General features: G+C 35.1%; 1 protein-coding gene across 2 annotated transcripts in view; it reads right to left on the bottom strand.

Moving 5' to 3' along the window:
* Positions 1-27,101, bottom strand: part of fut8a (fucosyltransferase 8a (alpha (1,6) fucosyltransferase)) — a 174,856-nt gene that overhangs the window by 73,238 nt on the left and 74,517 nt on the right. The window contains exon 3 of one of the 2 annotated variants that reach the window (XM_087289657.1): positions 8,442-8,984. In XM_087289657.1, coding sequence (XP_087145783.1) covers positions 8,442-8,644 — 203 coding nt within the window. In that variant the 5' untranslated portion in view covers positions 8,645-8,984. 2 annotated transcript variants of the gene reach the window in all.

Below are 27,101 nucleotides of genomic sequence, written 5' to 3'. Positions count from 1 at the left end.
ACCATACGCTATTTAAACCATACAATAAGTGAAAATGAGTCATTAGAAACTAATGTGTACCCTACAGTGACATTTTTTGTTCCGGTATTTCTGTACATGCACTGATCCTCACAGCTATTGTTTGACATACTATTTATTAGGGAAGTAGGCCTATTTGGACATATGGTAAGTATATGTGAATGAAGCATTGATATTATCGCAGTATGAGTTCCAATTCCACTCCAAACGACAACACAAATCATCATGATGTGAGTTGAGAAGTGTGTGTGCGATTATAATAAATGTCTGTCAGTGTTGAAGTCACACACACACCTTCTTTTTCATCAGACTCCTCTCTCTGGATCAATCACAGCAGCATCTTTGGCCTGCTCCGTCACTCATCCCAATTTCTGCTGAACAAACCCTCTGTGTGTGCACACTATCCACATTTTCATTTACGCAGGAGTCAATATAAAAGCAAGATGAAGCATCAGTGGGCTCTAATGGGGAATCGCGGCGTGTGTGTGTGTGTGTGTGCGTGTGTGTGTATCAGCGCCTGATAATTCCCACAGGAAGTGCTTAATGAAAGACTGACATCGCTGATACTGTATTGCGGTGAAGAGATAGGAGGAGAGCTAACCGTTTCAATTCATTAGGATGGTACATGTTCATATATTACAAATAACGCTTTTCCTGTTCTACTTCAAGTGATGTTCACACACACATACAGTATGCACTCTTTGTAGTCAAATATCTGATGCAAATACATCATCGGAATTCAAAACCAGTTTTCATCAGAGTTACTGTGAATATGTAGCAAACAATATTCACAGCTCCTTTCTTCTAAATGAAAAGCCAAATTTGCTAAGGAGTTCAGAATCTCTTGGCTTTACTCAGTAATGAATTGAAAGCAAAAATCTTGCATTGCTATTGGTGATTTAAATGAGCTTAATTTGTACTGATCCTATTCTTTCATACAAATATTCCTTTCAAACAATGCCTCTAGAGTTTTCGTATTTAAAAGGCACTTTCCATGGTTTTCAGTGCCCATTCAGAAGCTGTTTTCAATCAAGTATGATTGTCTGTAGAATGAAATGATCTGTATCGGAGAAATACTTCACTGAAACTGATCACTGTTAAGGTGTGCAATATTTAGCTTCCAAGAAAAAACGGCTATTGTTTTAGAAATGTGCGATTTTACAGTATCAAATACATTGCTCACCTTGCGTAAAAAATAAACAAAAACATGCCACGAGAGTTAAAAAGCATTCATGATGTCTTTTAGAATGGATTGAGCCTTTAATTAAAGTCATGAAAGCAATAAGATCTATTTTAGTAATATTCCTAAATGTCAGTGCATGACCATGATCACAAAAGTGATATTATCCAACAGTTCAGGTTACATTTTAGACTTTTTTTTTCTTTCATGTTTACCAATAAAACAGTTCTAAACAAAGCCGTAGCAGATCGTTTGCGTATCTCAGAGCAACACTGCAGTATTTTTAAATGAATTAAAAATTATTTTACCAAATGGATAATAAATAATTGATTCATTCATAAAGACATTTGTTTCTTTTTTTTTTGTAATATTTTGTTATATTTAACATTTTTATAAGATATTTAACAAAAACAGCACAATACCAATAAAAAGAAGAAATATATAACACAAAATAGTTAACAAAACTATTGAGCAAAAAAAAAAAAAAAAAGCGAGGGGTCATATCAGTTACCAAATATACATATGACATATGCAGCATAAACATATATAAAAAAAGGATGACAGTATTCACGTTTTTGACAAAGTCAGTGTCATGAATATATGGGTAAAATGCTAGATTTTCAAGAGATTTAAAATAGGTCCCCGTGTGGTTACAGCTTTTGAAACTTGTTTAATTTCTGAATAAACCATCTAAATTAATGATTAAATAAGTTACTGGCAGTTTTAGTGTTTTTTATTTAATTATCAAGATTAACCCTTCGACGGCCCCTCAACCAAACGATTGACCATGTTTTTACTGTTTTAAATAATAACTGTTAAAATCATTTTAAAAATGACTGTTATAAATAATAGTTACACACAGCATTGTTGGTTTACAAAAAATAAAATAAAATAAAAATCATTATACTATTGCACTACAACACTTAATTTTGGTTTTATTGTGAAAAAAAAAACAAAAACAAAACAAGAACACGCATTAAATGAGAATTTGAAATATTATATGGCATACTTCAACAATAAAGATGATTTATTATTCAAAAATGTTTTATTTTTAATATTTTGATAAATAAATTGGTCTTACACTTCATATTTTCAGATTTTTTTCATAGTATATGTGTTAAGTCCAGTACTTTTACCATAAACCGGCATATCAACCATTTGGTAGAGGTTTTAGAAATTATGGGAGGTGTTGAAAAAAGAAATGCATTGAGTGTGTTAACTAGTGACATTAGGAGTTAAGAAATGCAATCCAAACATTTTTTTGGTGGGGTAGTTTAAGGAATAACAATACAAGCAAAGTATTAATTATCATTACAGAAAATTATTGTTTTGTTAATATCATACACAAACAGTTTCATTTCGAAAAGGCTTTTGAAAATCAAAGTTTAATCAAAAGTCTCTCTTGGTGTTTTGCCAAACAAGACTGTTGTTCCTATACTGTAGGCTTGTTTACATGTGTGAAGGAAGTGAAATGCTTCCTCTTTATGTTGACGGGAAGCTGATTCTAATCCAAACTTTAAAGAGCATGTCCAACCCATTCAGTACTATTAAACCCTAGTTCATATAATTTATACTTATCACTTTAAGCTGTGTGAAAATACTATACACCAAGAATAGGTCTCTAAAAACTACTGAAGAAAGTACTGGGAAACTGCACTTTAATGACATTACATGCATTTAATAGTAAAAGCCAGTTCTTACAGGTAAAGTGAGTTAATGTCTAATGTAAGTAAAATAATTTAATCACAAATAAAATCTACATCTGGTTCATACTTGCTTTAAAAAGGATCAGGCAGAGATGTTGCACAAAGGTTATGTTTCTATGGATTTTCCATAGATATAGGGTCAGGGTGGCCATTTGGAAGAGGTCATAAGAATTTAAATTAGTTTTGGTCTAATTAAGCTTAAATAGGAAAACTAGGATAGATACTGCCAAGTGAAAGTGCAGTTTAAAGGCTTAACTGGTCATTGTTTAACTACGCAAGTTAGAATAAATAGACAAGTTATTGAATAACAATGGATTGCTCTGTAGACAATCGAAAGAAAATATTTCTTAAAGAGGACCTATTAAGCCCCTTTTACAAGATGTAAACAAGGTCTCTAGGGTCTCTACAGTATGTATGTGAAGTTTTGGGCTTAAATACGCCACTAATCATTTTTTATAACTTTTTTATAACTCTTTGAAACTGCCCCTCATAGGCTTTGATTCAAATTGTGCCATTTTGGTGACTGTTGCTTTAAATTTAAATGAAATTGTGCACCTGTCCCTCTTTTTAAAAAGGGCGTGAGGCTACAAATGCTTATAGGCCTACTCACACTATGCTATCTGAACCATGCCTGGGCTTGTTTCCTGGATCGTTTGAGAAGTGTGAGTGCTCTGAATCGGGCTCAGGCAAGGTTCACTTGGCTGGCCCTGGCCCGGTTGGAAGAGGTGTGCGCGGTTCACTTGGGCTTTGGCACTGTACTCTTGTGTTTGAGTGCAAAATACGCCTGAGCCCAAAACTGAAAGCGAGACATGCCTTTTAAGGGACTGTTTCATATTGATTAATTAATCATTCTTACTGATAAATGAACGCAAGCTGTCATAGTTTATTAAAGATGCAAACCCCCCACTGCCCGACAGCTGCAAAACTTCAGCAAACCTCCTAATTCCTGCAACACAAGGACTTTATGGTTGTTTATGAGCGCCAAAAGTGGCTGATCTGTTCGGTGAAATATTTGACTGTGTGTCAACGCATCAAAACGACTTAAACGATATAACTAAAGAAATCTCTACTGTGCTGAGCGAGAGCGCTTCTCTTCTATTAAACTGAACAGCGCATCATCGATGACTTAAGCGAGCCCAGGCCCGAATGTAATGTGATTGCGGGCTGTCGAGACGGGAGGGGGGACAAGCGTGCTTTGGCCCGGTTCAAGGCAACTGTGCATAGTGTCAGTACACCCTATGTGTTAGCATAGTGACAGATTCAAAACAGGACAACTGTTATTCTTGTGTAAAACTGAAAATGCCAAAAGAAGAGTCTCGGAAGATGATACAGTACAATAGTCTATGGTTTTCGTCTGTGCCTCTTAAAACTTACATTGTGCTGACATTATCTTTGGCAGTTACGATGTAAAAAGTCTAATGCCAGATGGCTGCTTTTCACTCAGGGCTGTCTATGCTAATGAGGGAGAGACTGTGAATAATGGGTGAGAGCTTCCCTCTCTGATGACATGTACAAAAGGAAAAATGTTAATCAGTGTTTCTGCAGACTGTTTTTATGAAGTGTGACTATAAAAAACAATTAATTAATTTTTATCATTAGATGCTGGCTATATTCACACACTGATGCCACACAACTATTTAAACTTAAGATTTTTTTGTACATTTTATATACATTTAAGGCGGCTAATAATTATTATAATTAAGGTTTTAATCATATAAATATGACTGTTAATATAAAACTAGATTTAATAAATGTATATTTCCACAGTCTGTTAAACGTCATTTGGGAAATATTTAAAAAAGAACATACATTTCACTGGAGGGCTAATCCTTTTGACTTCAACTGTACTGTTTAAAATGTGATTCAAGCTTCTGGGATCATGTGTGCATGTGTTTGTGCTTACTGTCAAATATCAGATGATTAAGAGAAGCATTTGTAGAATAAGTCAGCCAGGTCATTTTAATAATTTACAATAACACAGATAACTGGGCTTACATAATGCATAAGCAGAGAGTTGACGACCACAGCTTAGTGAAATACACAGTACAGCCCAGTTTGCATACTGCAAATGCATGGCATTAGGCCAAACACGCACACACACACAAACACACACACACATACACACACATGAAAACTTTAGCATGCAGGTGAACTGTGAGGAAGTGCGTTTGCATCTGTTGATTATACAAGAATTCCCTAAAGCTAATGATCATTTAACTAGCAAAGCAGCTCAAACTTAGTCCAATGGCCATCTGTCAAAAACCACAGCTCATGATGGGAAGTGACGAGTGCAGTCCTGACCACATAAGACCAGCTACTGGCAGATGAGGATCACTGCCCAGCACATCTAAGCAGACCAACTGAGCCACACTATCATTATGCATAACAGGAACACTGCTAACAGTGCTTTTCTGAGAGGAATTGTTTTGAAATGGACTGCTGCATTTGATGCAATTTGCTCCAGAGTGATGATTAATATCAGTAGCCATTAAACTGTATGAATCTAGAAACTAATGGATTCTTCAACGGCTTCACCCCATGATCAAATGTACCGCTAAGCTGTTAGCATGCTAAATAAAGTATGCTAAATCCAATCTCATTATTCATCGCAAATCTCAGCTGCTAGATTGTTTATTTCATGGCAGAATGTAAACAACTGTATACTATTGCCAAGCTCTAATCTGCTTAATGCTGATACTATAAGGCTTTGAGATTTTACATACAAACATTTTAATATAGTGTTGGATTTAAACAATGTGTCATGTGAAAAGCACTAAATAAATAAAAGTTATGGGATGGATAAAAAAAACAACAATAATGCTAACACCAGCCTAAGCGGATCAGGCGGGGTTTCAGAGGAGTTTAACATCCTTTTTTAGCTGTTTTAAGTGGTTACGCTTATAGCTGGTCTCAGTTAATCGGAGACCAGATAAACCCAACACAATCTCATGGAAACTCATAATTTTTTGTTATTAATGTTTAATTTGTATGAATTTGTACAATCTCACTCATGCATTTTACTATGACTTCCTCATCATGACGGTAGGGTTTAGATGGTTGGGTTTAAAAGGAAACTTCCTTTTAAAAATGATAGTATGAACAAAAAATGCTATTGTATAAATAGTGGTAGGAATTAGATACTTTTCTGCTAATACATAAAATAGTTGGATTTCCTTGTGAGGTAAGGCTGGCTAAACTACATATTACCAGCATAAGAGACGCTAACTTGCTTTTGGTTTAAAGTAATATGTAAAGTAATATGGTCAAATGCACTAAAAACCTGTTACACATCCCAAATTACTTATGACTGACATTGATGTTATTGTAAACAAAATTAAAAAAGGAAAACATAAAGGTGAAATAAAATCAAAATAATAGATGAAAAAGTTTTAGTGTAAAAAATGGTTGTAAATATTATACATACTAGAGCTTTTTTTTTTTTTTAAGAAAATGCTGTCAATGAAACTAAAACAGAAATCAACATAAGGTAAAACTTTCTTTTGATGGTCCTTAGACTGTCTGCTTAATGTCTGTTGATACTGCTCCTTAAACAGACATTTAACTGATTATAAGAAACTTTGCAGGTACATGTCAACTTACACTAGCCCTAACCCCAACCTAACCCAAATCTAACAGTCTGCTTATAATTTAATAAAAAATAGTTGGCATGTGGATGCAATTTAACTTAAATTCAACAAACGGACCATCAAAATAAAGTGTGACCAAATATAAAACTAAAGAAAGAAAAAAAAAAAAACTCATACCACTAAAACATTTACAGTACACTACAACAATCTAAAAATATATAGTTTTTAATAAATACCCTATCAATATATAAAATGACCAAAATAACACTGCTTATGGCTGGATAGAACCATTTTCAAATCACACCATACACCTTGGATTGAAATGTTCTCATTTGCTGAGAAAGATCGAAGACTATAACCCCATATGTATTGCATATTAAAGAAACCCAACATATCCCACTTGGTATCTCGCAGGCTGAAGTTCAATTCTACAACATATTCCAAACTCTCCCTAAAGGGACTTCTCCCTGAACTTCTGTGTTATTTGACTGTTTGTGACTAACTGAAAAATTGTAAAAACTTAATCTCTCTTGACCAAACGAAAATTTGAATGCAGCGATTTGAAGGATTAATAAATATATGCAAATCTTCATCCTTTATCATTCATGTTGCGCGAGAATTGAGATCACAATCTTGTAATGTTTACACTGAATGCATTAATGCAGCAACTATCAGTGACAGAAAACACCTTTAATTGATAACGTAAGAAAGAATTTAGGTAGGACCCAACACAACCTTTTCTGTCATCATTATATTTTACAGGGAGACCAAAATGCTATTATTCACGTGATTTCAATATAGGTGGCCATAGATTATTTTTTTTTAATCTACATTAATCTCACTGTAATCTTGAAATTTAGATTAAAATGGCTCATTTGAATTCTGTGGAGGGTATTCAGAATATGTGTGCTACCCAAATAATTACTAAAAGTAAGTCTTCGAGAACAGGTTTTAATTAGACCAGAGGCTCATCTCCCGTTTCCAAAATGTATCACAAACTGCTTGAGAAACTGTTCCACTATGATAATTGGTGATGAAAATAAATGATGTTCAATAAGATGCACTTGTGTTTACAAAGTGTTTAATCGGTTAAACATGAATTTTGAGATGTAGGCCTACATAAGCTTGAAACAGCGATTTTTGATTACCTTGATGCGACTAAAGTCATAACTGAACTAAACAGAAATGCAAATAAGACATGTGGAGTATGCATATATTAGTGGCATTATTGAAGTAAACACCGCAATCAAACTATTACCCTTATGTAGGACTTTTCACCATATTTTCCGACATACACACACACATCGCGAAATGTTTTTTTCTTTCCATTTGATGTGCGTTATTAAATTCCATAACACTCTCACTAGTCCTTACTTCTTTTTTGTGTCTAATACCACAGTTTGTCACGGGGGCATGAATGAAATGTTCATAAGTGAATGTGAAACTGCCGAAATGAAGTTAAAGTCACCTAAAATTACCGGGAACTCTTATATGAAAGCACTTCACGTGAACTCCTTATATTATATTTATGTCTATTAAGGTAAACAGCTAGATTACAGATGTCCATGTAAGCCTAGTCAGTAGTGTCTTCGAAGTAAGTGAAAGATTTAGAAGGGCATCCTGCTGATTTGATTTAGAAGGGCACTTTTTTGTCAGACGGCTTACCGGTCAGGTATACATACAGTAGAACCCAACAAACGAATTACACTGTAAAACAAATGCTGGGTTCTATACACAAATCGATTAAGTTAGTTTAACTTAATTATTTTTTTACAAATTTGAGTGACTTGAACATAAACAAATAAAGCTGTCCCACCCAAAACTAAAGATTTGTGTTGTTTGAACTCATTTTAAATAAGAACTTTAAACAAGCAGCAAAAGTTATTTTTGAGCACAACACATTTGAAAACAAATCTTAATTCAAACTCTATGAAATAAGCTTTCACCGACCTGAGTGTCTCGGCCATGCGTCTGAGATCTTCATTCTGTTGTTTGAGCCGTTCCAGCTTGGCCAGGATCTTGGACAGCTCTCTGCTGGATCGCTCCGGATGCTCACTGTCCTTCACAAGGTGACCTCCGATGTAGAATAGCAGCGTTCCCCAGGCCAGCAGCACCAGCATAATCCAGCGCCACGAGCCCGTCCACGGACGCATGGCGCCTACTGCTGCCCTCCCCTTTCACAAGACAGGCATTTGAGACATGTTTACCTCGGGACTCTTCCACAGAGGAAGCAGGGGACGTCAGGGGGTCTCTGGGTCTGGCTTGTGTGTGTGTGCTCTTTGAGGTTTGGAGGTTATATCATGGCAGCTGCCCCTTGCATAGAAGGGGCGGAGAGGTTTGAGATCCCTGGAGACTTTGTTTTAGAGAACTGACGACTCTGATGAGTTCCTCTTCCTACAGGGGATCTGCTCCTGTAAAAACAAAGCCGTATGTATGGTCAGTGAGATGATAGGACGGCAAGAGATAAAGACGTAAGTGCAGGTTTGAGATAGTCTATCAGCTCCACCTTTTCCTCCTTAAGGATATGAAGACTGGATTGAAGTAAGATGCTGACAAGGATACAGTCGTACAGCTGTTACTGAGAATTAAAGTGAAACTGAAGATGTCGAGTCAGCTAAAAGTGAATTCACACACAATGAATTGTTGCAGTTTTGGGAAAAGATGGCAGGCAAGAAGAAGATTTTATTTAGGTTTTGTTTGAAGGAAAACAAAGACAGCAGATCTAAATGGCAGTTGAACTATTTTACTATTTTTTGCTGTCATAGATGAGATGTTTATTTTGTATGAATTTGAATAATCTCACTTAAACTCATCATGATGGTAGGGTTTAGGTCAGAGATGCCCAAAGTAGGGCCCACAGGCCAAAGTTGGCCCTTTGTAACCTTTGATTTGGCCCACCATACTTTATATTATAATATATATATATATATATATATATATATATATATATATATATATATATATATATATATATATATATATATATAATTTCTGGAGAGCGCTACATACGTCTCAGGAGCTACGTTATTCTGCAGTTTTTGTTTTCACAAATCCACCACTCAAATTTTTCTCGCCATTCGCACCTGCTGTTCTCATGTAAATCCACCAGAGGCCACTGTCAACTGACTGAACAATCTACTGACCCACCCTACTACTTCCCTAAACTCAACTAATAAAGTTTTTAAAAGCACCAATTGACACAAAAAAAAGCCGTCCCCACAGAGGTAAATGATCAGGTAGTAAGCGAGAAAGCGAACGGCGTCATACCGCCCCGTAGCATTCGTTTTAAAAACAAAATGCAGAATTCCGGATCTTCCTGTCCCCCAAACTTTGAACATTTCTAAAATGAACTTAAGCTCTGTCTGCTCCTCACTGATATTATTTAAAAATTGTTGTGCCCAAAATTATTACTGAACATTCATACAATTCATCTTTTGAGCTTAATTTATTTATTTATGCATTTTTATTATTGCCTTCCCTGTAATATGAACCCCCCTAGGTTTAATGCTGAAAGTTTTATACTTGATTTGCTAGAGATTATGTATTCTATGTTTAAAAAAAAAAAAAACTGAAAACAAAAATAAAAATAATTTACAATCTCTATAGAAATGTGTAAAGGCCTACGTTTTCAGAATGAGCCTATGTTAAAATTTTCTGCAATTTATCTTTTCTTCTTTCAGTCTTTTTTTCCTTTCTATTTTTTTAAATGCTAAAGCTCTACTTTATCATGAATAAAACATCCAGCAAATTTATCACATTGCATTCAGTTAAGACTGTCCCCAAGAATCCAAGATAAACCAGCACACACACACACACACACACACACACACACACACACACACACACACACACACACACACACACACAGTCTGTGACTCCAGCTTAACCTGCAAATGCGTGTACTTTCATATATTTACTTAAATGTGCAATCACAAGTCCAATTGCTCTTGTATCACAATCTCAAGTTAATGCACGCAGCACACCCACAAGCCTGCTCAGTCGTATCTTAAAAGTAAACCATTTACAGAGCTGGAATAATGTGCCACTCACTGTGCATATAAAAGCAGACTGACGGATAGGGGCCTATCTGACAGATTGGGGAACGTAGGCACCGTTTATCCTTCATTATGAAAGAGGGCGGAATATAGAGAGTCATTATGGATTTCTGTACAGAGCATATACAATGCATTATAGATTGCGGTGGTGTGTCAGGCCCGGTAATCAAAGGCCGCAGTGCGGGACTGAATCAATAGAGTGACCTTCTAGTGTCTCAGTGCAGCGGGCCGGCAGCTATTTATGCACATCACTACTGCAGTCGACGGGGTGCACACATGGGGCACTACTACACAGAAACTACACTTGGGTTTACCCACACTCCTGCTGGCATATACTGAAATCAGCTTATATTCTAATACATGAGCTGCTGTCCTTTTTATTACAGAGTTTCTCTGCTCATTTGTATTATTAGCGCTGTGTCAATACTGTATTCCAACATTCATTATGAAAAGCTCCTTTTCAAATCTGCCCGGCTCATACCTTGAAACTAATCTTTAAAAATGGTTTCGACATACTGTATTGTGTAGAAAAGAAAGAAGTAAAAGCCTAACAAAAATGTGCAACTGCATGAACACTTTTATTTAGCACCCTGCAATCCTTATTCGCAATACAGCAGGGTTTTGAGTACCTAATAGCTTCTATGAAACAGTTACCACACACAATACAGAAATAAAAGCAAAAAAAATTAAATAATAATAATAATCCATGCAATTTTTTAAGTAACCACACTAAATGCTATCCGGTCCAGCAGAAAAAAATTAAAATAAATAAATCTTTTTGACAATAACAATCCCTATCAATCAATTTTGTGTTTAAAATACATCTAATAGGTGTCTTAACATAGACGTCTAGGCTAAAACAAGGCTAGTTTTAATCTAACAACAGTCATTCATTCATTTTCTTTGGCTTAGTCTCTTTTTAAGAGGTTGCCACAGCGGAATAAATCACGGCATATGTTTTAAACAGCGCATGCCTTTTCCAGCCGCAATCCAGTACTGGAAAACACCCATACACACTCATTCAAACCAGCAACCTTCTTACTGTGAGGTGACCAAGCTAAACATTGAGCCACGATGCAACCACTCTTCTAACAATATTCTAAGTCAGTGGTTCTTAAACTTTTTTCACCAAGTACCACCTCAGAAAAAAATTGGTTCTCAAAGTACTACCATAATGACCAGTATTGAAATATAGTAGCACTGTAGGCCTAATAAAGCAGCTACAGCAGTGCACTGTTCAAAAACGAGGCAGATTAATTCCAATTATTTAAAATATATAATATTGTCAGCCACTTTAAACATTGTGAATAGTTTGAACATCAACTGTGTTTACAGGTAAAAACAAACAAACAATTTTTTTTTTTAATTAAAATGTGCTTTTAAAGGTTCATTAAAATAGCACTGTTCTTAAAAAGTAAAAAGAAAACCGCTGTACTTAAATCTAAAGTAATAACATAGTAGCCTAATCATAAAAACCTGGAAACATTGTTTGGATCTCATAAATATACGATATATAAATTAAATAATCAGATTTAAAAAAATGACTAGTCTATTTTTAATTTATTGGTAGATGTCATTGGAGTTTTACTGACAGCCCAAATTTATTTTACCCAAGAAGTCTATGTTTAGACATCTATTAGACGTCTCCTAGACTTCTTTTAAACACAAACAATGCTCTGAAGTGGTGCTGGGCTGATAATTGATTTTCTATTAAATCACGATAAAATTTATGTCAATAACAATGATAAGCTCTGCACTTTTTTACTCAATATTCATCTAAGAGCCAATCACACATCAAAAATGCATATCAATAAGTATGTAAAAGTGTGTTGATATTAGAAATATACTGAATTTTCAGCCATTGAAAATTTATAATATAAAATATGGACCCTCTTATTGTTGTGGCTTCCGTCATTTTGGGGTACACTTTTAAATCTAGAAGCATTAACAACTCATAAAGAAATATGTATCTTTATCGGTCAATATGGAAAATAATTATCAAGACTGCATTTTTTTTTTTTTATTGCCCAGGCCAGCAGTCAATAGTGACATCAAGCATTACTGTAGTTTCTGTGTTGCTGGGTTGGGCTCTGCAAATTTAGTCCTCACAAAAGACGTTCCTAAACTGAAATCATATTCAGTTCTTGCAATGACAAGACATAATAATAAGTTAGTTTTATAGCCAATATATACCCAAATAGAACAAATTATTAGTCCCCTTTTATTTATTTTTCTTTTTTAAATATTTCCCGAATTATGTGTAACAGAGCAAGCAAATTTTCACAGTATGTCTGATAATATTTTTTTTTTCTGAAGAAAGTCTTATTTGTTTTATTTCGACTAGAATAAAATTTTAAAATAAAAGTTAAAAATTTTTTAAACACCATTTTAAGGTCAAAATTATCCCCTTTAAGCTATTTTTTTCCCCGATAGTCTACAGAACAAACCATCATTATACAATAACTTGCCTAATTACCCTAACCCGCCTAGTTAACCTAATTAACCTAGTTAAGCCTTTAAATGTCACTTTAAGCTGTATAGAAGTGTCTTGGAAAATATTTAGTCAAATATTATTTACTGTCATCATGGCAAAGAAATCAGTTGTTAGAAATGAGTTATTAAAAACTATAATGTTTAGAAATGTGTTGAAAAAAATCTCTCCCCATTAAACAGAAATTGGGGAAAAAATTAACATGGGGGCCATTAATTCTGACCTCAAATGTATATCATGCCATACACAAATCTCTGCAAGGTACAGTTGTGAAAATAATTAATATATTGTATTTACAAAACCAGCGTGACTATGGCCCATCACACTGTATGGTTAGGACTGAATTAGAACAATGAGTATGAGTTAGAAATAGGAGGGTAAATTATTATGGTGGAGCTAAATTATTCATAGTGCTAGAAATCTGACTATTTTCAGTGTTAGGAACCATGACGACCATTTCAAATGCGTATCAAGCAAATAACAAAATGCTATAAAAGTGTAGCATTTGTTCAATCTACATAAAACTCCTTATTTTAATGTGTGCAAAAGAGTGAATGACACGTCATTTCTCCAGGGCAGAAGTGTGTAATGCAGGAGGACATATCATTTTACTACACTAAATAAAGTGCCTCTTCAGCATGACATTCTACTTATTTAAACTTGTAATTAACTCAGTACACTCAGGGGTGAAGATGAGCTTCCCAGTTCCACACACAAACATATATCACAGAGTGTGAGTGTTAAGTACACACTCAACATCCTCATTACAGAAATGTCACCACTGACTGCCATTAGTCTTAGTTTTAAATGAGAAATGGGGAGCAAGTCATTAAAAAACTGCAATAAAGTGAACCGGACGATTTGATACTGAAAGAGGAATAATCTGTAAACTGCACCGTCCCGCATGAGTGCGCCACCCGTTACCCTGCTCCAACAGCTCATGAATAATTGAGATCTGCATAGTGACACAGCAGCGCACAGACAAGGACAGCAATAAATCCATAATTAATGCCTGCATTTATGAAAGCGTGCAGGGGCTGAACAACAGCCTGCTCAGGTTAGGGTGGATTTCGGCAGGGTTTCAAGTATCTTTCTTCCTCTTTTCGTTTCAAATCGAGGTTGAGAGGCAAACTCTCTAAAGACTGAAATGGTTAGAAGCAAGGTCATTGTTAATGAAAACTATTACTAAAACAAAAAACAAAAACTGGAAGTAACAGCCAATCTGTTCTTCTGTATTTGACAAGATTAAACACTGGGTATAGAGTTTATCAATAGGCTGTTGATTGGCTGGAGGCAGATATGAATGCAAGTTTGAAGCCAATTGAAAAAAGGGGTAGAATTTAAGCAGACTCACTGATTGGAGATGTCCGGTACTGTATATACAGTACTTCCTTTGGCTTAGCTCCTGATTTTCAGGGATAGCCACAGCAGAATGAACCACCAACTATTCCAGCATATGTTTTATGCAGCGGATGCCCTTCCAACTGCAACCCAGTACTGAGAAACACTCTCTCATTCACACACGGCCATTTTTTTTTACCCAATTCACATATAGCGCATGTTTTTGGACTGTGGGTGAAACCGGAGCACCTGGAGGAAACACACGCAAACATAGGGAGAACATGGAAACACAGACATGCCAACTGGCCAAGCAACCTTCTTGGTGTCAGGCGTCAGTGTTTACCACTGAGCCACCATGCTGCCCATATCCCAATCAGTGTCAGCAATTTACAAAAATGTCTTTTTTGTTATAAATTACTCACTCTTGTGTCATTTCAATCCTCTGAGATACTTGTTCATCGTTGTAACACAAATTATGATATTTTAGATGAAATCCAAGTGCTCGCTCATACTCTGTAGACAGCAATGGTTGTGTGAGGAGATTCTAATGCATCAACTGTAATCATGCAGAGCTCAGAGAATACTTTTATGATTAAAAAAAAAACCTGTAAAAATGTTTGCTCAAACAAATCTAAACTTGTTTTAACTAAAGCAAATAGTAATATGCATATAATAAATAATACTGTTATAACATTATACAAATGCAAATGAAAATAAACTGAATAATCTGAAAAAAGCACCCTGAGATGAGGTATGGAGGTAGTAGTTTTTATGTTTATGTAGAAAAGGATCATTTTATTCCTTTTTTCATATGTAAAGATATTTGTGTATTACGGTACATCCTGTGTGTATTAAGTAATGTGTAAGCGTTTAGACCTGAATAGGCGCATAACTAACGCGCTCTGCACTGGACTTTGGAGCAGGTTTGAGTTGGTCAATGGTGCAGTCTATTTCAGTTTTTCAAAATAGCAATGCGCCATTGACACACCTCCATTTTAGATCAGCATGCCCATGAGTCAACAAAGTGGCACAAATGGATTTGCTATTTAAGCAATATGGCACAAAGTGTGAAAATGAGGCTTGCGCTGGTCTGAAAACAGCAACATATCGCGCAAAACACATCTTGCGCCTTATTGCGCTGGGTGTAGTGCTCTAAGTTGTGAATAACAGATTATTTTTTACATTAATTTGAATTTGCAAGTTTTTTTATAGCTGATTAGATGTTATTCCTTTTGATATTACCATTATTAATGTTGATTAATAGAACATCCGTTCATATTTGTTTTTGAAAAAACAACCCATGGTGTTTCAGCTAAACAAATATATCAGTATATTATATTAGTCTACACTGTAAAAAAAGGCTGGGTTCCACACAATTCCTTCGTTTTCCCAACACAAATTGATTGAAGTAACTTATTATTATGCAGCCTCACAGCAAGAACGTTGCTGGTTCGAGCCCCAGCTGGGTCAGTTGGCATTTCTGTGTAGAGTTTGCATGTTCTCCCCGTGTTTGCATGGGTTTCTTCCAGGTGCTCCAGTTTCCCCCTACAAGTCCAAAGATGTGGTACAGGTGAATTAGGTAAGCTAAATGGTCCATAATGTATGTGTGTGAATGGGTGTGTGTGGATGTTTCGCAGTAATGGGTTGCAGCTGGAAGGGCATCCGCTGCGTAAAACAAATGCTGGATAAGTTGTTGGTTCATTCTGCTGTGGTGACCCCAGATTAATAAAGGGACTAAGCCAAAAAGAAAAGGAATGAATGAACTTATTATATTTTTTTTACAAACACAAAGAGGATTGAACAAAAAAAACTAAGTTGTCCCACAAAAAAACTCCTATTAAATAAGTAGTTTGAACAAACTCTACAATCTTTTTTGTTTTGAGTGTAGCATGAGTTATTTAACATCTTTTGGATCATATCTTTGTTAATTATGATGGGTTAAATTGTCAGTTTGCTTACATTGCATGCACTGCAATGACATGTACAATATCACAATGCTGTTGCTAATGACATTCCTGAAATCAGCTTGCTCTTGTTGACGCAGCAAAAAAAAAAAAAAAAAAACACACAGTTGGCCTATGCACTTGATACAGATGAGCAGCCATGTGTGCAGTCATGCTACTTTGACTTCCACTATTAGGATTTTCATAACTCGGTTCTGCAAAGTGACATGAAGAGTTCAATGCATTACCCGCAAACTTCATATGCAATGCTTTTTCTTAAAGGTGATGAAAAAGACGGAACGTTTCACGTAAAAATAAACAAACTGTCATCATTTTACTCACCTTTGAGTCTTTCCAAACCTGTATGACTTTCATCCCATCAGTTTTGACGTCAACAGTACATTTTTCAACATTTCTCCCTTTGTGTTCTTTAGAAGGAAGAAAGACACGCAGGTTTGAATCGACATGAGCGTAATCAAAGACGACAGAGCTTTTTATATCTGAGTAAACTACTGCTTTAAAACGTGAAATACAATAGTTTAAAATACCTATCGATTCAATGTTGCGATGACAGACTATCACAATTCAGTAGTGTATTGATATTTCTTTTGTTAGTTACTTCCTATCTCTTCAGTAGATTTTTTAAAATGTTTTATTGACATTTCTTAGTTAATGCAGCTGCAAATGAAAATGCAGCTTTTCTACTGTTAAAGATTGTCTTTTCTCTCTCTCTCTCTCTCTCTCTCTCTCTCTCTTTCTTACACACACACACACATTGCACGCAGCAAGGATAATAGACTCTCTAATTTCCTTTCCCATACTGATGTGCAAAATGTCAGCTCTTTTCATTCCAGTATAGAGGTGCATTGTGGGAGCCCTACATGTCTATGGACCACTCCCATTGCCTTCACACTACATTATGCAGTCTGTCTCCTGTACGGATCCAGTGTCCTGTGGGAATCACTGATAACCTGTAAGCTTACGTGCAGGTACTGTAAGAGAGGAATGTTTTAATCATAGAGGAAGATGAAAAACACAAGCATGTCATGTTTTGTACAGTATCTACAACCCATGGGCTTTCAATGTAAGCAGGTTAAATAGGCCATATCACATAAGAACAGCGACAAACACAAAATGAGACTAACTGCTCTGTTTATTTTAGGGTATTGACTAAGATGCAGTCCTTTGTTGATATTTTAAAACAAGCCCACTTCAAATCCAAGCTTTATGTTTAAGTGTTTCGAGATTATAACCAAGTAATTTGAGTTTATAATTTAAAAATGTGAAATATTTATTTATTACATAAACACATCGATTTGCTTCATAAGATATGCGCTAACTCCCTGGCTGTGTATGGGTTAGTTTGACGACAGATTTATACAAAATAAAAGCCAACTGTAGTTATAAATAAAATTTAAAATTTTATTCTGAGTTCATCTGAGAGAATAAATGTCATAAAAACATTATGGCTTGAGGGTGAGTAAATTAAGCAGTAATTTTCAGTTTTGAGTAAACTCTTCCTTTAAGCCACACAGGGGGGTTGAGGATCCAAATGCAGTGTCTTTATTAAACAGAATAGTTTGGTAGGCAAGGGCCAATCACAAGAGCAAACAGAATCATCAGGGGCAATTTAAAAGAGTTGTCAAAAACAGGCAAGTAATCAAACACAGCATGGGTAAACAAGGCAAGGAAAAACGATTCTAAATGGTTACAGGAACAACAAGTCTCAGCGACTATTGTGAGGGAGTGAGATGTATTTATAGTACTGGGAATCAGTGTTGACAAGCTTCAACTGTGTGTCCGTGTGTGTTTGTAATCAGGGAAAATTGGAACAGGTGTGTGTGTGAGGTGCATAACAAGATTTGTAGTCCGTTTTGTGGCAGATTTGTAGTAGCTAGATCGCTGGTGACTGTAACACTCACATGCTTACTGCTAAGTTTTGTATAACTGTTGTAACCGTTTCCTTGTTTGTATTTGTACCCTGGACTGTATCTCGTTTAATGACTGTTTGCTACTTGCCATGAACTTTTGCCTGTTTGGGATTAACCCTTTGTCTTGCCTTCTATATTGTAGTTTGCTGATGCTCGACCCTACCTCTTTTCACAATCCTTTTAATAAATTCTGCATGTGGATCCACTGCCTTGCATCCTTTTGCAACAGAGTGCACATCTTATAAAGAAAAAACACTGTCTCAGTGTGAACAGAAGGCTAAAAAGTAGAGAAAAAGACAATGTTTTTAGGCCAGAAAAATCAAGAAATCACACTTTATTCATATGAAGAGTTCCAGTGCAAAAACCAAACCCAGGTTCATTGTTGATACGTACCCTTATAAACATTTGTGGTGATTGCGAAATACATCCCAGGAGTTAAGATTTTTTTTGGCAGTTTTTCAAATTTTTCTTATGACTGCCATTCGCGCCTGCTGATCTCACGTAAATCCGCCAGAGGCTGCTCTTGACTGACCATCTGAGTTGATACTCCAATCCACCTCCTTCCCTAAACCCAACCAATAGTGTTTTCAAAAGCACCGATTGAACCACCCTCCACTTTCTCTAAACCCAACCAACAGTGTTTTCAAAAGCAACCCAGAAAAAGAAAAACTCTCATAGCCGCCGGATTTTTACCACATTTTCAGATCTTACCACAGTCTCACCCTGTTATTTATTTGTTTATTTTATTTTTTTGTCTTTTGTTTTTGTTTTAGCTGCTTTCTGGAGCCGTTCTTCACCAGACTCTAACCCTGTTGAAGTGGTCAACTCCTCGCTGCATCTCAAGTGCACTGACGTATGCGGCGAGACACTGGGCAAACTGGTAACAGTGAAAAAGCTGTTCATATGGAGGTAAGTGGTCACATGGTAGCACGAAAAGAAACAGAAGCCATCTCCGGTGACATACTGCCTAATAGCGTTGGTTTTAAAGATTAAGTGAATCTATATGCAGCTCTGGCTATATAATTTGCATTCTCCAGAAATGTATATAGGGGTACTACTTTAAAGTAAAATAACTCAACATAATCATAGAAGGCATAGGAGGAAAATGCTCATTATAAATGGAAATTTTAGCTGACACTTCAAATGCTTTTCAAAGATGGCAATATATAAAATATAAATAAATAAAACAATGCATATGAAAAGTGAAATGGAAGGAGTATTAATATATACTTTACATAAAATACTGCATTCCCCACTGCACAGTGAAGCCATGATTGCAGCACATAAAATTACTGTCTGCTCTTTCGCACAAGAAAAATTGGTATATATACTGCGATGTGTCTCGACAGGGTGCTTATTTGGAAGGTGAAATGATGCACTTCCATTTTCCCTGCATTCGTTTTGAATGCCTTGTCACATTCGTGGGTATGCCTGCATCTTTACTAAAGCAACCCATGCAGATAGCTTGGTTATGTCTGGATGCACAAATCTAAATTGATCACTTGCGTTTAGTGGTGTAGCCAGTCTGCCTGAAAAGACTTAAAAAAATCTGATTTGCCTGTAGTCTGAATGTCTGATGATATAATACTGGTGTGTTCAGACTGAACCATATTATGATAATCTCGACAATCATTCACGTTGACTTGCTTGTAACACACCAACCTTAGTTGTGTACTTTCTGCAAGAGGTGTAGAGTCTCAAGGAAGTGCTGAATGAACCTTTGCCCCCAGGGTGAAGTCTTGCAGGAATCTGCATTTATCTGGTTTGCGTAGTGAAATCAATTACATGTAAATGTGGGCTTTAATTCATGTGTGAGTAAACTCATGTCTGAAACTTGGAATGGAGCACTGTCTCCATTCCTTTGTCAGCCAAAAGCTCACAAAAAAAAAAAAAAAATATTTGGAGGGATAAAATGACTAGAGATTTCTGGAATCAGAGTTAAAAGAAAGAACAATTCTTCAAATGGAGTCTATCCAAAATGGATGCTGATATTCAGTGTGAATCGGTCCAAAGCTAACAGAAAACATTTGCACGGAAATACTAAGATTAAATCCTGAGATAATGACTGCGTCCTGAAAATTCACAGCAGCGTCAAAGGGAAAAATGATCATGTATGAAAGACCACGGTGGTCATGCATTATTTTTCTGCCACATTGTTTTGTATAAAACAGCTAGACGCAATGAAATGGAACAGAACTCAATAGACTCCAGATGAGTTTCTAAAAGTCAAAGGGATTATTCACCCAAAATGAAAATGTTTTTTTTTTTTTTTGTATCACTGTGCCTCGAGTCATTCCAAACCTGCATGACTTTTCCTATAAAAGACGATAAGCTGAGAATTATCTCAATGTTTTTGTCCATATAAATGAAATTCAAATATAGTTATTTGGTAAAGATGACGTAATATATACACAAAAAAATGTGATTTTTAATATTTTGTTATTCATGTTTTTAGTTTTCCAAATGTATTTATGCTTTTGAATCGCACTATGAGATCTTGATCTTCTGACAACTTTTAACCTAAAAACATTGGGAAAATATTTACTTTTATTAATATTTTTAATAGTTTAAAGAAATATATTGTCTGGATTGTTGTATATTACATAACATATATTTATTGTTACAAGCTGCCAGTACATTTATTTAAAGATTTATATTTTATTTTCCTACTTTTATATCACTGCTTGCACGTTATATTATTTTAAACTACTAAAATGTCAATAAAATTCGCTTTGTTAAACTGTAGAGTTGATCTTTCAACATCAAAAATTGACAGAGCAGAGATCAAGATCCCAAAATGCAATTCACAACCGTAAATAAACAGAAAACACAAAATAAGTCTTTTAGCTCAGGCGGCAAATTTAGAAACCCACTTCTGAGGTTGAAAGGCCAATTTGCAAATTCCTTTTAGTCTCAACCATGGCATAATTCCTGTGTTAGAGTACTCTACCCTCCAATCATCACTCCTGGCTCGCTTTTTTTCCAGGCCCGAGTCCAAACTCGCAACGGGAGAAGGGCAGGAGGACGCGCACAACACAGGAGCACCACTGGAAGGGCACATCTGATGTGAATCTGATGTGTGCTTGATTATTGCAGATGTAGCTCCAGCACTGATGGTGAAACAAGTTATGTTGGATAACTTGTATTTACAAGTTTAATGCACAAAAAACAGCATCATATCAGCTAACATGATTGCGAAACTCGGGTGCAGATGCTCAGTCAACTCTTGTGAATTGTCAGTGACAAAACACAATTGAAAAGAATTCCCAGTTGAATTCTTTGCTTTGTTTTCAATAAGCAGAGTTAACAAACCCTGCTGTATTTTCAATTAATTTATCAAAAGTAGGTACAACACCCTTTTTGTGCTGATGAAAGTGACTCGATCGCACCTGACTTAATACTACTTGTCAAGAACGTTAAGCAAGAACATCCCAGGAGGATTTGATTGCAGCATGAGTCTCCTCATAGGGGGAAGTATTGTGACATTCACAAAATGCTTCATTTGTTTAGCCAAAAATACAGAAAGATTGTCATGATGTTAATTTAAAACAATGGTATTTTATTATATTTTAATTACATTCTAAAATTTGATGTATTCTTGACAAATTCAATATGACTATTTGTTGCTTGATAAAATTTTCTATTTCCAAATTTTGAAGACAGCTGCGTTACATTTTTAGGGTGGTTTGATTAATAAAACCTTTACATTTCTAAAAATAAATTATATATGATTTATTTCAACTGTTCTGTAAACACGTCAGAATTATATTTAGACAATAGAGCAATTCCATGCAAATGTCAACTATGCCATGATAAAAAAAAAAAAAAAAAGTTTTTACCAAAACCCTTTCTAGGTTTTTCGAGTAGGCTTTTATTTTATGGTAAAGTAAAATGCACAAAAAAAAGTCTTCGTCAATGTTTTCAAATAATTATATTTGATTTACAAAAGTTACACAAGTGATAATATCACAACTGTCGCATCCAAAACGAAAACTTTTCCTTAAAAGTGCAAAAATCAGCAAGTGGTGCTCACTGCAGAGCCATCTGGCCAGAGCTGAGCTCCAGCGAGGGGGAGCATGAGCTCTCGCTCCTCCTTTCTTGCACTTCTTCTACGAGTGATGTCACTGGGGGTAGGGTTAGGGGTGGGGTTGGTGTACGCATTAAAACAGCTTATAGGAGGAGGAGCGAGAGCTCATGCTCCCCCTCGCTGGAGCTCGGCTTTGCTCAAATGGCTCTGCAGTGAGCACCGTCTCAAAATCAGTGCAAAAATCAGCTATTTTAATTCTGAAATAAAATCAATAATGTTTGTTCTATTTGCCAACTCGTATCCTTTTGATAAGCATAATTTATTTTGGTTTGTGCAGTTTAATTCACAGATTTTCTACAAAGTACAGTATGTTGCATACTGTAAACTTGCATACTTTTTTGGACACATCCATTAACATGTTTATTTTCACCATTTAAATTATAAAAACTGTTTACAGATTAATATTTTTCTGATCCCATAACTCTGTGGTTAGTTGTTTTGGAGTGTATCAACAGATGCTTCAATATAATGTTAACTAATACCTTCTTTGTGTATTTATGTTTTAAATTTTTACTGAAAATGTCACATCCACAACGCTGGAAGCTACAGTAGATGTTTTGTACATCTTTGATCAGCACAAAGCTGTGTTTCCTAAATCAATTTTAAACAATTATTGATGTTTTTTACGTTTAACACAATAATAACTTTTGGAGGTATTTCTCAGTCATATTTAGGGCTTTTGATGTGCAATTAATGTGATTGAATAACTGCTAGATTCAAAATCATAAATTATTTACTGGCCTAGAAACATCCACTACCAGTCAAAAGTTTGGTGTCAGTAGGATTTTGAAATGTTTTAAAATAAGCTTCTCATGCTCACCAAGGCTGCAGAGTGTATATTTAATCAAAAATGCAGTGCAAATAGTAAAATTGAGAAATGTTATTGCACTATAGAATAATTGTTCAAAAGTAGTTTATCATATAATTTAATAATTTATTCCATTGATTTAAAGATGAATTTTCAGCTTCATTACTCCAGTTCTCAGAGTCACATGATCCTTCAGAAATCACACTAATATGAATTATTATTGTTACTATTATTAATATTATTATTATTTATGTAATAGTAATAAAAGCAATAATGAATTGAGTAATGATTTCATTTGAAACTACATACAATTAGAACACAGGTATTTAAATTTGTTATAAATAATGTACAATTGAATTTTTTTTTTTTAATTTTCAATTAATTAAAAAAAAAAACTGACCCCAAACTTTTGACTGGTAGTGCATGTGTTAAATGCATTTGAAACCAGAAGTTTACATACACTGTATAAAAAAGCACATAACCATTTAAAAAAAATTCAGATATTAATTTAACTAAACTTTTTCTCTTTCAGGTAAGTTATTATTATAAAAAAAATTCTGTTTTGCTTAATAGCAGAATAATGTGATAAATATTTTTTTCGAGAAATTGTTATAACTTTTCATGAAAGTCAAGTTTACATACAAAAAGATTATTATGCCTCTGAAAAAGCTCAGATGATGGTGTCAAGGTTTTGGAAGTTTCTTATTGGATAATTGGCAACATTTGAGTTAATTAGAGGCACAACTGTAGTATTTAAGGAAAACCTCAAACATACTTCTTTCTTTTGTGACAACATGGTAAAATCAACAAGCCAGAATAAAAAAAAGCCAGATTACAATTAAGTAAATTAAACTGGGAAAAATAATAATTTTTGAAGACATGTCCTGTGATCTGATGGAACTAAGATTGAACTGTTTGGCCATAATGACCAGTGTTAAATTTGGAGGACAAAGAGGAAAGCTTACAAGCCTAGGAACATCATCCCAACTGTGAAGTATGGAGGCAGCAGCAGATGGCATCATGAAGAAAGAACATTATGTAGAAATACTAAAGCAACATCTCAAGACATCAGCCAGGAAATTAAAACTTGGCCACAAATGGGTTTTCCGAACAGACCATGACCCCAAACATACTGCCAAATTAGTTAAAATGTGCTTAAAGGACAACAGAGTGAATGTTTTGGAGTGGCCATCACAAAGCCCTGATCTCAATCCTATAGAAAATGTGTGGGCAGAGTTGAAAAAGCTTGTGCGAGCAAGACAGTCTACAAATCTGACTCAGTTACACCAATTCTGTCAGGAGAAATGGGCCCAAATTCCTTTAAACTATTGTAAGAAGCTTGTGGAAGGATACCCAAAACATTTGACCTAAGATATACAGTTTAAAAGCAAAGCTAAAAAAATACCAAGGAAATGTATGTCGACTTTTGTCTAGAAATTAATAAAAAATTCTCCCAAAAAATCTCTCATTTTCCTGGCATTTAGCAAATGTAAATCATTTACGTAATCCTAACGAACCTAAAATAGAAACATAGTACGATTTACCATCAGACATTTAAAAAAAATGGTTTTGTTCCTTTTTTAGAGTGTATGTAAACTTCTGGTTTTAGCTATATGTAAAATACATTATATAATTATGTTGTGTTATTAGTTTGATACTGCATCCTAAAATCTAGGTCAAGACCAATTTGTGTGAGGGTGAGAAATACATATAGCGATAGATTGTGGTTAAAGTGTGAAAGTTGCAAGAAATTTGCATGTTTGCAAAAAAACATAAAGGTGAGAAAGTATGAGGGGCAAACTACACACGCTGTGTAAAAGAGTTGGCTTGCGGCTCTTACAGATCATCAGAGAAAAGGTCACACCTGCTCGGAGAGAACAGATACATTCTCATAGGAACCTGTGCATGCGTGTAGAGAAAAAAAAAACAATTATGCAAAAGAGTGGGTCTGTTCGAGCAGGGGGTGGGAGGGCAATTAGGAGGGAAAAGCTTTGGTTTGTCTCTTTCATCAGTTTTATATTCAATAAGTGTCACATTAAGCAGGCAACACCTGTTAAGGCAATCTGGTGTTCCCTCATAGGTGTATCAGCTTGTGTGTATTTGTAGCTGTGTGAATCACACTGAATACTTGAGCTACTGTATATTAATATGAGGATTTGAGATCCATCTTTTGCTGGCGATGAGCACACAATATCAACTAATATCAACCATACAACACAACACAAACGAACCATAACAAAATCTCTGTTTTAAACAGCTTTCAATTATTGTCTGCAGGACATCGCTGATAGAATGTAAACAAGTTTATCAGTGGATATTTATTGCAGTTATTAATATGTTTCTAGCAAGTTTGTGTTGTTTGGCAGCAACTCTTTTAACCCTAACAAATACAGTGGATAGCTTTTTTACACTGTAAAGCCCCGGTCAGATCACACAATTTTTATTGTCAGTTATGAAAGTCACTATGTCAGATTATGTGATTTTTTTCTTGACAAAATCTTGACTTGTCATGGGTAACAAATGGGCCAGACTACACATTCTTTCACGATCAGTCATCCCATGACATCTACAACAAGCCACATTTCCCAAAACAGTCACAAGTTTTGCTATAACGATATTTCTTATCACAATATTTAAAAAAAAAAATCTTATTTCAATTTCAATAAACACTGATGCTGGCAGACAACTAATAACTACATTATTTAAGGGAATTTGTTACGACAAAGATAGGATCAAACTTATGATTGCTTTTTAATATTGTAATATATTTTCTTTAAAATGTAAACGCATATTTTCCTGCCATAAGTCTCTTATTAAACACTCCCTCGCCTGAACTTGCCGCGTGTAAGGCAAAGAAAATGGAAGTACAAGCAGCAGCATGGAAAAATTAGATATTCAAGACATAAACTTTAAAATAATGACATATTTAAAAATTAGCAAATATATGACAGAGGTTTGTGATGCAACAACCCCAGTGAAGCATTCATTAAATTCTTATTTTTTTATATGAGGTCTATGTTATCATATCCAAAATTATTGAATATCCTGTACCAGTGAATCCTTCAACTCTTTTACTGAGCGATGAACCTCACCAAGCTATGAAAAGCTGTTAGGCTGGCTGGCTTAACTTCTGCTAAAAAACTACTAGCCCAATATTGGCTGCCTCCACATAATTTGGACATGTGCAAGTGGTTGGTACAACTTCAGGACATTATAATGTTGGAATTATCCACAGCTCGAGTGAACTTGGTACAAATGAGTACATTGAAGATCTGGACTTCAGCTGTTGACAAAATCTCCTTGTTTATTGCACAAAGCAATTATCAGGATCCCGAATGATGGACTTACTTTGTATAATTGATACTTGATACTGTATTCTGTTTTTGTTTTTATGTTAACTTCTATTCGTTGGATACACCAGTTTCAAGAGACCGCAGGGGAGGGGGGTGGGGGTATTTGAATTGGTATTTGAAATAAAAATGAAAAATTCTTATTTTCCTCAGAGCGAAACAAATAATATAGTTGTGGAGAGGCACAAACAAAAATATAATTTGTATATATTTCTTGGAAAAAATACATTTTTGAAACTCCTGAATTGCCATGAGATTGTGTTGGTTTGTTAAATAAAATAATAATCCAGCCTAAATAAAATTTAAGTGAAATATTCACAGTTTCAGAGAAGCCTATATTAAACTGTTTTCACTGTTAATGACAAATTTGATTAAGCTGGAAATGCTTTTCCAATGTATTCGCAGCACTAAACATGTTCCCAGATTACCTCGAAAGAACAAACTATGTTGGAAGGATAAGAGAACTCAGAAACTCACTGCATATTTTTGCCAGTCTGTCAGATAAAATAGCTTAAAACACCTTAGTATTTTAGAAAAGGTATAGTTAAAGTTTGCGTAACCAATGATTGATCTTGATCTTTTGTATTTTACAGTTATGCTGTAT

This window comes from Danio rerio, chromosome 17 (genome assembly GCF_052040795.2).
Source record: "Danio rerio strain M-AB ecotype USA chromosome 17, GRCz13ab, whole genome shotgun sequence".
In the NCBI taxonomy this organism is placed as follows: Eukaryota; Metazoa; Chordata; class Actinopteri; order Cypriniformes; family Danionidae; genus Danio; species Danio rerio.
This window is presented reverse-complemented; position numbering and strand designations above follow the sequence as displayed.